A 15,199-nucleotide genomic window follows, 5' to 3' on the forward strand; every position below is an offset into this window, starting at 1 on the left:
GGCACCTTCTCTATGAGGTCATTAATTAATCCTATTATTGATCCTAAATGCATCACCTCACATTTCTCTGCATCGAACATTATCTGCCACCTTTCTGCTCATTCCACCAATGTGTTTATGTCCTTTTGAAGTTCTAACTGTCCTCCTCACAGTTTACAATGCTTCTTATTTTTGTATCATCTGCAAATTTTGAAATTATTCCCTGTATTCCAAGGTTGAGATCATTAATGTATATCCGGAAAGCAAATATCCCAATACCAACCCCTGGGGAACTCCACTATAAACCTTCCTCCAGCCCAAGAAACATCTGTTAATCATTATTCTTTGTTTCCTGTCACCCAGTCAATTTTGTATCCATGTTGCTACTGTCCCTTTTTACCCTTATCGACACCCCCTTGTTACTGCTTAGAATTTCAATCAAGTTAGTTAGACATGATCATCTGACAACAAATCCATGCTGACTGTCCTTGATTAATCTGTGCTTTTCTAAATGACGATTTATTCTGTGTCTCAAAATTTTTTCCAATAATTTGCCCATCACTGATGTTAGACCAGTTGTATTTATTCGGTCTAATAATTCCTTTTTAAATAACAGTACAATGTTAGTAATCCTGTCCCAAGCCTTTAGCCAGAGACACCAGAGAGGATTGAATGTTGATGGTAAGAGCCTCCGCTATTTCTTCCAATACTTCAGTTAGCCTGAGATACATTTCATACGGGCCTCGTGATTTATTCACTTTCAAGGATGCTAAACCCCTCTCTCACTATGTTTATCCCATTCAATATCTCACACATCTCCTCCTTAACTACCATGTCTACATCGTCACTGTATTTTCTGAAAACAGAGTTAAATTATGTATTAAGAACCATGGTTACGTTTTCTTCCTCCACACACAAGTTACCTTGTTGGTCTCTTATTGGCCTTTCTCTTTCCTTAGTTATCCTCTTGCTCTTTATGGTTTTTATAAAACGTCTTTCGGGATTTCCTTGATTTTATTTGCCAATATTTTTTCATATCCTCCTCATTGTTTCCTAATTTCCTTTTTATTTTCACCCCTGTGCTTTCTATACTCCTGGAGACATTTTGCAGTATTGCGCTCTCAGATCTGACATAGGCCTTTCTTCCCTTACTGTATGCTCTTAGACATACGGGGGTTGGGGTTCTAGATTTAGAAGTCCCACCCTTTTCCCTTTGTTCTGAACCTTCACTATCTCTTGAATACCTCCCATTGCTCTTACACTGATTCTTAATGTAGCTCTTTCCTGGTAATTTTTTCTAAATCAAATTTCAGCTTAGTAAATGGGCTTTCCCCCAATTTAAAAGTTTTACTCTTGGCCTATCTTTGTCCTTTTCCATAATTGCATTAAATCCAACTGAATGTTCACTTCCTCAAAAATGCTCTCACTGATACCTCTGTCACCTGCCCAAATTAATTCCTCAAAGCTAAGTCGAGAACTGCCCCTTCTCTTGTTGGGTTTGCCACATACTGGCAAAAAGCTTCCAAATGCATTTTAAGAATTCTGGTTCCTCTATATCTTTCATACTCATTTCATGCCAGTTAGTATGGGGGTAGCTGAAATCCCCTAGTATTTCTGCCTTGTAGTTTCTGCATTTCTCTGTAATTTTCCTACATATTTGCCCTTCTGTCTCCCTCTAGTTGTTTGGTGCTCTAGAGTATACTCCCAGAAGTAAGATTGCCCACTTTTTGTTCCTCAGTTCAGCTCATTTGATCTGATTTGATTATCTTTCTAGCAAACTATCTCTTCTCCCCTCCTTTATTATCCCTATCTCATCTGAAAACCTTGTAACCAGGAATGTTCTTGCCTTCCTTTAAGCCATATTTCAGTCATAGCTATGATAGCACACCTCCAAATATGCTGTTTTATATCTGTCTTATTCACGACACTCCTTGCATTGAAGTATGTACCACTAATAACTGAACAACTCCTTTCTATATTTTCTAGCCTTTGTTTTCTCTGCTTTCCATTCTCAATTTCTAATTTTCTGCTTTCTCTCCCTTCAGAATCTACTTCAGGTTCCCATCCCTGCCAAGCTGGTTAAAACCTTCTCTAAAAGCACTAGCAAACCTCCCTGCAAGATATATTCGCAGCACTGTGAGGTGCATCTTGTCTGGCTTTACAGGCTCCATCTTCCCCAGAACCAGTTCTCAATGCTTCAAAAATCTAAAGCCCTCCTTCCTTCATCATTTGTCCAGCCCACATATTCATCATCATTATCCTCCTATTTCTATACTCACTAGTGCATGGCACCAGGAGTAATCCAGGGATCACTACCTTTAAAGCCCTACTTTTTAATTTCTTTCCTAGCTCCTTAAAATCTGCCTGGAGGAACTCATTCCTCTTTCTATCTCTATCATTGTTCTCAATATGGACCATCACCTCTGACTGTTCAGTTCTCCCTTCTCAAAATGTTCTGCAGCTGCTCAGTGACATCCTTGACCCTGGCACCAGGGCGACAACAAGTCATCCTGGAAATCACATCTTTGACCGCAGAAATACCCCTCTGTTCCCTTAACTATTGAATCCCCAATCATTGTTGCTTTTCTGACCTTCCTCAGGTTCTGTCCCGCATTCAGACCTGTCCTCAGAAACTTTACGGAAGGATTTCAGGGTTAAGGATTATAGACTCATATGTTTACAGCACAGAAGGAGGCCATTCGGCCCATCGTGTCCATGCCGGTCAACAAATATCTGACTACATTAATCCCATTTTCCAGCACTTGGCCCATAGCCCTGGAAGTTATGGCAACACAAGTGAATATTTAAATACTTCTTAAATGTAATGAGAGTTTCTGACTCAACCACCCTTTCAGGCTGTGAGTTCCAGACTCCCACCACCCTCTGGATGAAAATATTTCTCCTCAACTCCCCTCTTAGCCTTCAACCTGTTACCTTAAATCTGTGCCCCCTGGTTATTGACCCCTCTACTAATGGAAAAAGTGCCTTTCTATCCACCCTATCTGTGTCCCTCATAATCTTATACACCTCTATACAGTCCCCTCTCAACCTTCACTGTTCCAAGGAAAACAACCCCAGCCTATCCAAACTTTCCTCATAGCTCAGACCCTCCAGCCCAGGCAGCATTTTGGTAAATCTCCTCGGCACCCTCTCGAATGCAATCACATCCTTCCTATAATGTGGTGACCAGAACAGCACGTAGTTCTCCAGTTGTGGCCTAACCAGCATTTTATAGAGTTCCAGCATAACCTCCCTGCTCTTGTATTCTATGCCTTGGCTAATAAAGGCAAGTATCCCATATGCCTTCTTAACTACCTTATCTACCTGCCCTGCTACCTTCAGGGATCTGTGGATATGCACACCAAGGCCCCTCTGATCTTCAGTACTTTCCAGGGTCCTACCATTCATAGTGTAACCCCTTGCCTTGTTAGCCTTCCCCAAATGCATTACCTCACACTTTTCTGGGTTGAATTCCATTTGCCACTGCTCTGCCCACCTGACCAGTCCATTGATATCCTCCTACAGTTTATGTCTATCCTCCTCACTATTTACCACCCTACCAATTTTCGTGTCATCCGTGAACCTCTTGATCATATCCCCTACATTTAGGTCCAAATCATTTATGTACACGGCAAACAGCAAGGGCCCCAGCACCGAGCCCTGCGGAGTCCCACTGGAAACAGACTTCCAGTCACACAAACGTTCTCAAGTTATACCATCACCCTCTGCTTCCTGCCTCTCAGCCAATTTTGGACCAACGTGCCACTTTGCCTTGGATCCCATGTGCTCTTACTTTCTTGACCAGTCTGCCATGAGGGACCTTATCAAAAGCCTTGTTAAAGCCCACGTAGACCACATCAAATGCATTACCCTCATCAACACTCCTGGTTACCTTTTCAAAAAATTTGATCAAATTTGTCAAACACAACCTTCCCTTAACAAATGCATGCTGACTATCCCTGATTAATCCATGTCTCTCCAAGTGCAGATATATTCTGTCCCTCAGAATTCTTTCTAGTAACTTCCCCACCACTGAGGTTAGACTAACTGGCCTGTAATTTCCTGGTCTATCTCTTCCTCCCTTTTTTGATAATGAGACAACATTAGCCGTCCACTGGCACCTCACCTGTGGCTAGAGAGGATTTGAAAATTACTGCCAGGGCCCCTTATATCTCTTCCCTTGCCTCCCTCAACAGCCTGGAATACATCTCATCTGGGCCTGCAGATTTATCCACTTTTAAGGCCGCTAAACCCGCTAGTACCTCCTCTCTCTCTATGTTAATTTCCTCTAATATTTCACGGTCTTCCACCCTGAAGTTAATATTTGCGTCGCCCTTTTCCATTGTAAAGACCAATGCAAAGTATTCATTGAGGACTGTCTTCCGGGTCCACACACAGATTACCACTATGGTCCCTAATTGGCCCTACTCTTTCCCTAGTTATTCTCTTGCTCTTTATATATTAAAAAAACCCCTTTGGGTTTTCCCTTATTCTACCCACCAATGCTTTCTCATGCACTCTCTTAGCTTTTCTAATTTCCTTTTCAAGCTCCCCCTGCACTTTTTATATTCCTCTAGGGACTCTGCTGTAGTGAGCCCTCAGTATCTGCTATAAGCTTTTCTTTTTTTCTTAATCCTCACCTTTATGTCCTTTGACATCCAGGGTTCTCCGGACATAGGGCCCCCCTTTGTCTTTACGGGAACATATTTGCCCTATATTCTCGCTATTTCCTCCTTCAATGCACTCCCACTGTTTTATCTGCAAGTAGTTTCTCCCAGCCCACTCGGGCCAAATCGTATCTCACCTTAGTAAAATTAGCCTTTCCTCACTTTAGAACTTTTATTCCCGGCCCAACCTTATCCTTTTCCATAACTACCCTAAATCTTACTGTGTTATGGTCACTATTTCCAAAATGCTCCTCTACTGATACACCTTCCAACTGCCCAGGCTCGTTTCCGAATATTAGGTCCAGAACTGCCCCCTCCCTTGTTGGGCTTTCTATGTACTGGCTAAAAAAAGTTCTCCTGGATGCAACTTAAGAATTTTACTCCCTCCCTACCTTGCACACTAAAACTGTCTCAGTTAACATTTGGGTAGTTAAAATCCCCTACAATTATTGCCTTTTTATTCTTACACTTCTCTGAAATTTGATTACATATTTGATCCTCTATCTCTCCCTGACTGTTTGGGGGCCTATAGTACACACCCAACAGCATGTTTGCCCCTTTTGTGTTTTTTACTTCTATCCATCTGGCCTCATTTGTTGATCCTTCCAGGATATCATCCCTCCTCACTGCTATAATTGATTCCTTGATCAATATTGTACTCCCCCCTGCCCCCGCTCTTCTATCCCCCTCTCTATCTCATCTGAATACCCTATAACCAGGAATGCTGAGCTGCCAATCCTGCCCTTTTAGCCAAGTCTTGGACACAGCTATGATATCATACTCCCACATGTGTATCTGTGCCCTCAGCTCATCTGCCTTATTCCTCAAGCTCTTTGCATTAAGATATATTCCATTTAGCCTTTTAAACTCACTTCTTTCTTATCTAGCCTATGTTTCCTTTGCCTTCCAGGTTCACTTACTAGCGTTTTAACTTCTAATTCCATCTCAGCTTCTCTGCCCTCTGAAGTACTTTTCAGGATCCCATCCCCCTGCCAATTTGGTTTAAATCCAACAGCATTAGCAAACACCTCCACGAGGATGTTGTTCCCATTCCTGTTCAGATGTAACCCGTCCATATCACGCGTAGTATCTCAACTGATCATGTTTTCAGCCTGCTAACTGTTCTTAAGCTATAAATGTTCCTGTATTTGCTGTTAAGGATGTTAATTTTCATGTTCATTGCTGTTCATACAGTATCTTCTATTTAATGGGTCAGTGTCAGAGTAGTTGTGAGGAGAAAGTTGAAAGCTCAAATGATGAATTGCAGTGTTGTTGAACTCATCAGTAAGACGTGCACCACAGACATTATCGGGATGAGAGGTTGAGGCATTGATAGTTTACAAATTTACTATGATATAATTTTTATACCATTGACTTTGTCCTGAAAGTTTGACACAAGTTCAGATTTTCATGCATAGAGTCATAGAGGTCTACAGCACAAAAAAAAAGGCCCTTTGGCCCATCAAGTCTGCGCCGGTCAAACAAGTACGTAACTATTCGCATCCCATTTTCCGGCACGAGGCCTATAGCCTTGGGTTACGTTATACAGTATAACGCTTTGTTCGGATCTGACCGATATTAATGGAATCAAAGGAGACAACTGATTATAAATGTTACTTTATTATATTTACACAACTACAAACAATAATCTCACGTCCTTCTGCCTGTCGGGGACCCCGTGGCGATGGCTGATCGAGAGATATCTTCAATTTCCTTGGCACTGGTCACGAACCCAGACCACAGATGAAGTCCGAATTCGATTGGAAGGTCCCTGTCTTAATAGTATGGTACAAACAACGGACTTATCTTGTTTGCTAAATTCTTTCCCGAGTTAGTCATGGCCATCTGGTGTTTGCAAGCATTAGACAGATCATGCTATATCAACCCATGAGCATCATTCTAAGACCGTGGCAATCCTCAAATTCCCACACCTTGTATGCCATGGCATCGCAAATACATATCCAAATGCTACTTAAATGTTATGAGGGTATCTGCCTCAACCACACTTTCAGGCAGTGAGTTCCAGATTCCCATCACCCTCTGGGTGAAAAAATTCTTCCTCACATCCCCTTTCAACCTCTTGCCCCTTACCTTAAATCTGTGCCTCCTGGTTATTGAGCCCTCCACCAAGGGGAAAAGTTCCTTCCTGTCTACCCTATCTATGCCCCTCATAATTTCATACACCTCAATCATGCCCCCCCTCAATCTCCTCTGCTCCAGGGAAAATAACCCCAGTCTATCCAATCTCTCCTCATAACTAAAACTCTCCAGCCCAGGCAACATCCTGGTAAATCTCCCCTGCACTCTCTCTAGTGCAATTACACCCTTCCTATAATCCGGATTCCAGAACTGCAGGCAATACTCTAGCTGTGGCCTAACCAGCGTTTTATACAGTTCCAGCATAACCTCCCTGCTCTTATATTCTATGCCTTGGCTAATAAAGACAAGTGCCCCATATGCCTTCTTAACCACCTTACCTACCTGTTCCGCTACCTTAAAGGACCAGTGGACATGCACAACAAGGTCCCTCTGATCCTCGGTACTTCCCAGGGTCCTACCATTCATCATGTATTTCCATGCCTTGTTTGTCCTGCCTAAGTGCATCACCTCACACTTATCCAGATTAAATTCCATTTGCCACTGATCAGTCCATCTGACCAGCCCGTCTATATCCTCCTGTAATCTAAGGCTATTCTCCTCACTGTTTACCGCCCCACCAATTTCCATGTCATTTGCGAACTTACTGATCAACCCTCCTACAATCAAATCTAAATCGTTTATATATACCACAAACAGCAAGGGGCCCAACACTGATCCCTGTGGACCCCCACTGGACACAGGCATCCAGCCACAAAAATACCCCTCTACCATCACCCTCTGCTTCCTGCCACTCAGCCAATTCTGGATCCAATTTGCCAAATTGCCTTGGATCCCATGGGCTCTTACCTTCGTTATCAGTCTCCCATGCGGGACCTTATCAAAAGCCTTGCTGAAGTCCAAGTAGACTACGTCAAATGCATTGACCTCATCTACACACCTGGTCACCTCTTCGAAAAATTCAATCAAATTGATCAGACATGACCTCCCCTTAACAAAACCATGCTGACTGTCCTTGATTAATCCCTGCCTCTCTAAGTGTAGATTAATTCTGTCCCTCAGAATTGCTTCCAATAGTATCCCCACCACTGAGGTTAGACTGACTGGCCTGTAGTTCCCTGGTTTATCCCTTCCTCCCTTCTTGAAGCAAAATACTCTGATCTGATGAAAAGTCACAGACTCAAAACATTAACTCTCCATAGATGCTGACAGACCTGCTGAGTATTTCCAGCATTTTCTGATTTTATTTAAAATGTTAATTTTGTACAAGAATCTTAATATTAATGACAGTTTTAGCACGTGTATGAGGCCATGAAACCTACATGGAAAAGCATCAATTTGTTGCTTATCTGATTTCTAAGAATATGGTTTGCAGCAGGGAGTTTATAGCAGAAGTAGTATTAGTAGCCATCTGTCCGTCTTGGGGGACGATGGACTGCGCCTGGGTTGTATGTCACTTCTTGATTGAACATCGTCTGTTCTGGCTGTAGAGGCTGATTTGTGAGTGGCAGCCCCTTCTGCAACTGGCATGGATGAATAGTGTTGGCCCGAGGTCGACTGATGTTTTTTCCTCGCACTGGGCTCTCTGTTCTGCCATATGGTTGTTTCTTTTGTCCTCTGCTTTTTCTACACCCTTCCTAACTGCTTGTCTCCAGGCACTCCGGTCAGCAGCAAGCACTTCCCATGCATCGACTCCTGTCCCGTCAACTTGAAGTCTCACTTGCCGACATCCTTGCATCGCAGACTTGGGTGACCTGTTGGTCTTGTGCTGATAGCATGTTTGCCATAGAGCATGTCTTTGGGGATGGAGCCAATCCATACAGACATATGAATTGGGAGCAGGAGTAGGCCACTCGGCCCCTCAAGCCTGCTCTGCCAGTCAATAAGATCACAGCTGATCTGATTTTAACCTCATATTCCTGCCTACCCCTGATAACCTTTTCCCCCCCTTGCTTATCAAGAATCTATCTACCTCTGCCTTAAAGATATTCACCACCTCAGCCACCTTTTGAGGAAGAGAATTCCAAAGTGTCTCAACCCCCTGAGAGAATTTTTTTTCCCTCATCTCTGACCTAAATGGGTGACCCCTTATTTTGAAACAATGACCCCCAAGTTCTAGATTCTCCCACAAGAGGAAATATCCTTTCCACATTTACCCTGTCAAGTCCCCTCAGGATCTTATATGTTTCAATCAAGGCACCGCTTACTCTACTCCAGTGGATACAAGCCTAGCCGGTCCAGCCTTTCCTCATAAGATAACCTGCCCATTCCAGGTATTAATCCAGTAAATATTCTCTGAACTGCTTCTAATGCATTTACATCTTTCCTTAAATAAGGAGACCAATACTGTACACGGTACTTCAGATGTGGTCTTACCAGTGCCCTGTATAACTGAAGCATAACCTCCCTACTCTTGTTTATTGCAAGGGGAATTGAATACAATAACATTCTATTAGCTTTGCTAATTATTTGCTGCACTTACACACTTATCTTTTGCAATTCATGTACTAGGACATCCAGATTCCTTTGCATCTCAGAGCTCTGCAATCTCTCACCGTTTAGATAATATGCTTGTTTTTTAATTCATCCTTCCAAAATGGACAACCTCACATTTTCGTACATTTTACTCCATTTGCCAGCTCTTTGCCCATTCACCTAACTTATCTATATCCTTTTGTAGTCTCCTTACGTCCTCTTCACAACTTACTTTCCTACCTACCTTTGTGTCATCAGCAAATTTAGCAACCATACTATCGGTCACTTCATCCAAATCATTTATATAAATTGTAAAGAGTTGAGGCCCCAGCACTGATTCCTGTGACACACCACTCCTCAGATCCTGCCAACCAGAAAATGAGCCATTTATGCTGACTCTGTTTCCTGTTAGCTAGCCAATCTTCTATCCATGCCAATGTGTAACCCCCTATACCATGAGCTTTTATTTTCCGCAATAACCTTCGATGAGGCACCTTATCAAATGCCTTCTGAAAATCTAAGTACAGCACATCCACCAATTTCCCCCTTCATCCACAGCACCTGTTACTTCTTCAAAGGACTCCAATAAATTGGTTAAATGTGATTTTCCTTTCACAAAACCATGTTGCCTCTGCCTTATTACCTTGAATTTATCTCAGTGCCCTGTTAAAACGTTTTTAATAATAGCTTCTAAAATTTTCCCTATGACAGATGTTAAGCTAACTGGTCTATAGTTTCCTGTTTTCTGCCTTCCTCCCTTTTTGAATAAAGGAGTTGCATTAGCTATTTTCAAATCTATTGGAAACCTTCCACGAATCTAGTGAATTTGGAAAGTTAAAACCAATGCATCAACTATCTTATTGGCCACTTCTTTTCAGACCCTAGGATGAAATACATCAGGACCTTGTTCCAACCATTTGATTAATATCACTTCCCTGGTGATTGTGAGTTCCTCCCTCCCTTCTAATTCCTGATTTACAGCTATTCCTAGGAAGTTACTTAGTGAAGACCGATGCAAAATACCTGTTCAATTCATCTGTCATCTCCTTATTTTCCATTATTAATTCCCCAGACTTACTTTCTATAGGACCAACACACACTTTGTTAACTCTTCTTTTCTAAATATCTATAGAAACTCTTACTGTCTGTTTTTACATTTCTAGCTAGCTTTCCCTCGTGGTCTAATTTTTCCCTCCTTATTAATCTTTTAGTCATTCATTGCTTTTTTCATATTCTGTCCAATCTTCTGACCTACCACCCATCTTTGCACAATTATATGTTTTTTCTTTAAGTCTGATACCAACTTTAACCTTTTTAGTTAACCACAGATGGTGGGTCCTCCCCTTAGAATTTTTCTTTCTTGTTGGCAAACATGCTGAGAATCCCTGCACATTGATGTACTTTTGTATTTGCCCATCTGCCCTGCCAGGATATGCCCAATATTTGTCTGAGGCAGTGGACTGCTGCCTTTCTTGACTTGTGTAAATTGTCATGGCTTCACTGCTGTAAAGGAGGGTGTTGAGAACACAAGCACAGCACATAAGGAGCTTTCTACTTTTGATTCTAAGGATATTATTTGCAGCAGGGACTTTGTGTATTTTTAATCAGCCCGTTTGTTCTTTTTACAGGCTGTACTGGCTGATCTTTCCACGCTGAAGGTCATGCCTCTTCTACAGCTTTTCCTGTTTGCAACTTCTAGTTGAACAATACTTTGCCTGCAGAGATCAGAAGTCAATATATAATCATCTTACCAATCCTTCACCGTAACATAACAGTATGATGATGAGCCATTTAGTGCCTACATAGAAAGTGAAAGAAAATGTATGCATGTGGATCATGGACTGCCTTCTATTTATATTGAAAAGTGAAAATTAATGATGATAAGAATCACATATGATGACCAGTGTATAGCTTGACACAGCAACAGACATGCCTGGTGTATAATTGAGAATAACATAATTGCTTGTAAAAAAAAATAAATTAATTCAATTAAAATTAATTTTCCAGTTTCTTTTTAAATATATATATATATCGAATGATAGTTTAGAACAGAAAGCATTTTACATCAGTTGGCCAGTGTTTATACTGGTAGAGTCCTGAATATTTGCTATGCTGTTATCATATATTCTTGCTATTTCATAATGGGTTAGCTCCTCCTATAATTGATCATTCTATGTTGCTAAACAAATAATGTCTTAAAATGTAATTTATATTTATTCTTTTATGTGAGTAAAAGCCAACATGGGAATAATTTAATGTTTTAAAAGAGCTGGCATGTACTACAAATGTGGCTTGACTAAAGCAGTTTTAATTAAAAAGAAAATAGCTGCAATACCCTTGGATTCTATTATTGAAAAATGTTTAGTTTATAAATCATTTTTCATATGAATTTTTATAAAGAATTTCACAGGAAAAGCAAAATACCACAACACGAGCACACCTTTAGATACCAAATTCAAACATTTTTCATTGTGTTTACATTCCACTTTATGAATTGATATCTTTTGTTTCCTAAAAAGACTATGGGCAGAATTTTATGCCTGACGCATGGGTGGCGGAGCCCGCACGTCAGTGCTTAAAATGCCGCGCACTGACATGCGGGCTCTGCCACCCGTGCGTCAAGCATAAAATTCTGCCCATAGTCTTTTTAAGAAACAAAAGATATCACGATAATTAGGTGGGTGGGCGCACTATGAAGCGCACCGCGCATCCGCCATTAATTAAAGGGCTTGTTAAGGCCCTTAACTCGGCAATTGAAGCCGATTTTGAGGCTTCAACTCGGCGCACGGGCCCAACAGGCAGCCGGGTAACTGGTTTTTTAACAAACCTCATCCACGGGCGGGATATGTGGGCTCAGAGGGGTTGTTCATGTTTTTTCTGAAGTATTTAATGCAGAAAGTGTTTTAAATTTGCCCGTGTGATTGTTAGCAGTTCAGATCGATTTCCAATAGCTTTTTCTGTATTTTGAAGCTTCAGCTCAGCAGTCTGCAGACAGTAATCTTCATCGGGCCTGCAGCTTTCCGGAGGCCTCCATTTAGCCTGGGTAGGGGCTCTGACCTCTCCACTGGAGGCACCTCCTCTGAGGAGGGAGGGATAGAATAAGGAGGAGGCCAGGAGTGGACAATCAGCCTCCAGGGGAGTCACCTTTGGGAGGCCAGGCGCAGGCACAAGGGGCGCAGGGCCAAGAGGTTGTCCAAGGTGGAAGGGGCCGCAGAAGATGCCACTATCCTGCTGCCAGGGTATAGAGGCGGCGAAGCAGCAATCTCAATATGACTGAAGTGCAGTGCCGAAGGAGGCTCCGTCTGTCAAGGGAGACAGTCAACTATATCTGTCAGATGATTGGCCCTGAGATCTCCCCTAACTATGGGTGGACACCCCATGCCAGCGGCTCTGAAGGTCACAGTTGCCCTCCACTTCTATGCATCTGGCTCCTTCCAGGGCTCAGTGGGTGATCTTTGCAGTGTCTCCCAATCAGCTGTACACACTTGTGTCAAGCAGGTTACAGACGCTCTGTTCAAATGGGCATTGACCTTCATCCACTTCAGCTGTGGCCAGGCACAGCTAGCCAGAGGTTTTGCGGCGATTGCTGGCTTCCCCCGCGTCCAGGGTGCTATAGACTGCACACATGTGGCCATCAAGGCGCCAGCAGGTGAGCCCGGTGCCTTCGTCAACAGGAAGGGCTTCCACTCCATGAACATGCAGATAGTGTGTGATCACAGGATGCAGATTCTGCAAGTCTGTGCAAGGTTCCCAAGCAGCTCCCACGACACCTACATCCTCAGACACTCCCAGGTGCTGGCGTTCTTCAGTGCACCGGCTTGGCTGGGTGGTTGGCTGCTGGGTGACAAGGGCTATCCCCTCAGAAGGTAGCTCATGACCCCTCTCCGCCATCCAAGAACAGAAGCTGAGGAGCGCTATAATAGGAGCCATGGCACCACAAGGGCTGTGGTGGAGAGAGCCATCGGTCTTCTCAAGATGCGCTTCCATTGCCTGAACTGCTCAGGGGGCGCACTCCAGTACCCCCCAGATTGGTTGGCGATGGCGATCAGCTGCCTGCCCACCACCGAATCGATCGGGCCCGCCCACCTGCCTGTCAAGCGCAAAATTAAGCCCTATGTCTTTGGGAGCCATTGTGATAGTTGGAGAATGTTGTTATGTATGGCTGTTCAGGTGGGTAGACGGACTTGCATAGGTAAACAGGTGTCTTGTGCTACATTGTCCTCTATATTGGATAATTGTGCCAAGAAGATCTCTAGAAAGCGGTTGCAGGGTATTGGTGTGTAGATGTCACTTGGTGGCACTATTGAGGAGGCCTTCAATCACTTTAGCTATAATTGAAAGAGCAGTAATTGGCTATGTTATATCTATTTTGTATTTTTAATGGCATGAAAGCCTTTCCTGTTCATGACAGTGAGAGATTGTTATATGGGCTTTGGGTGCCACATGTGTCCCATAAATTCTAGCTTCACCTGTCAGTCTGGAGAACCTAATGGTTATCTAACTCGGGCAGAATTTTCTCGAATCCGGTGTGACAGGCTGGGAGGGTATAGGCTGGAAACCTGGCAGGGGACTGCAACAGGACGAAAGCCTGACATGTTCCTGCCGTTGTTAAGGTTTTCTGGAGGTGACTGGGCTGCTGGGTGGAGATCATGCTTATTGGTGACAAGCGGCAATTGACCCAGTTAAAGAGCAAATGAACACGTATTTCCTTTTTTGAAGCTTTCAAATTTTTCCAGGGACAGACAACTTATATTGTATAACACCTTTAATGTAAGAAAAATCCCAAGGAACTTCGTAAGAGCATTATGAAACAAAATATGACACTGAGCCATATAAGGAGATATTAGGTCAGATGACCAAAAGCTTGGTCAAACAGATAGGTTTAAAGGAGCGTCATAAAGGAGGAAAGCGAGGTATAGAGGCAGAGAAGGAATTCCAGAGCTTGGGGCCTAGGCAACTGAAGGCACAAACGCAATGGCAGAGCAATTATGATTGGGAATGCACAAGAGGGTTCAATTGGAGGAGTGCAAATATCTCAGAGTTGTGTAGTTGGGGGAAATTATAGAGATAGGGAGGGGCAAGGCGATATAGGAATTTGAAAACAAGAATGAAAATTTTAAAATCAAGATGTTGCTTGACTGGGCGCCAATGAAAGTCAGCAGGCACAGTGGTGATAGGGGAACAGGACTTGCTGCAAGTTAAGACAAGGGCAGGAGAGTTTTGGTTGACCTCAAGTTTACGGAGAGTAGAATTTGGGAGACCAGCCAGGAGTGTGTTCAAACAATCAAGTCCAGATGTAACACAGGCATGGATGAGGGTTTCAGCAGCAAATGAGCTGATAGAGGGGTGAAGCTGAGTGATGCTATGGAGATGGAAAGCAGCAGGTTATTGTTGCTGCAGTTGGCAGCCATTGTGAGCACCAGTGTTGCCGTATAGGGTGAGAGTGAACAAAGTGAACATGTGACAAGCTGGAGGCTGGGCAAACTTGGCAAACACATCCAAGGCATAAAGGTAGATGTGTCTCTCCAAGTCGTATATTATGTACGCAGAGTAAGAGGAGTGAGAGAACTTAAGAGGTGAGTGCTGCACGTTACAATGGACCTCGTCTCTAACAGTCACCACCCTTTTCAGGCCTCTCACTCTCTGCTTGTGCTCCCTTACATCAGAGTGTTGTCTCCCCTTCAAACATGATGCCTGCTTCTCAGGTGCCTGGACACCACCTGCTCCCTGTTGTTGACCAGCTCCCACACCTGCTAACCATTAATTGGATGGCCCTGACAAAATGCCCTTTCATCTTCTGCTGCTCACAGTTCCTACTTTGAGTCCTGAAGTTGGGACCTCCTCACTGGTGACAAGATTCCACCTTTCATTTCTTTGGTTCCATTGGAAAATAATTGAACGGTGCAGCCTGTCTGAAGAGAGGATGAATGACCTTTCTAATACATTATTGAGATGTCTGAATCATGCCTGGCAAAGAAATC

The 15,199-nt window shown here is 43.1% G+C and overlaps 1 protein-coding gene across 4 annotated transcripts in view; it reads left to right on the forward strand.

The window, feature by feature from the left end:
* The window catches only part of tbc1d19 (TBC1 domain family, member 19), a 173,874-nt gene extending 162,661 nt beyond the window's left edge, over positions 1 to 11,213 (forward strand). For all 4 annotated transcript variants that reach the window (XM_078553375.1, XM_078553555.1, XM_078553463.1 and 1 more), the window contains one exon: positions 10,847 to 11,213. In XM_078553375.1, the coding sequence (XP_078409501.1) occupies positions 10,847 to 10,921 (75 nt within the window). In that variant the 3' untranslated portion in view covers positions 10,922 to 11,213. The remainder of the gene's footprint in view (positions 1 to 10,846) is intronic.
* Positions 11,214 to 15,199: the final 3,986 nt, after the last annotated feature.

This window comes from Cetorhinus maximus, chromosome 1, assembly GCF_964194155.1.
Source record: "Cetorhinus maximus chromosome 1, sCetMax3.hap1.1, whole genome shotgun sequence".
Taxonomy (NCBI): domain Eukaryota; kingdom Metazoa; phylum Chordata; class Chondrichthyes; order Lamniformes; family Cetorhinidae; genus Cetorhinus; species Cetorhinus maximus.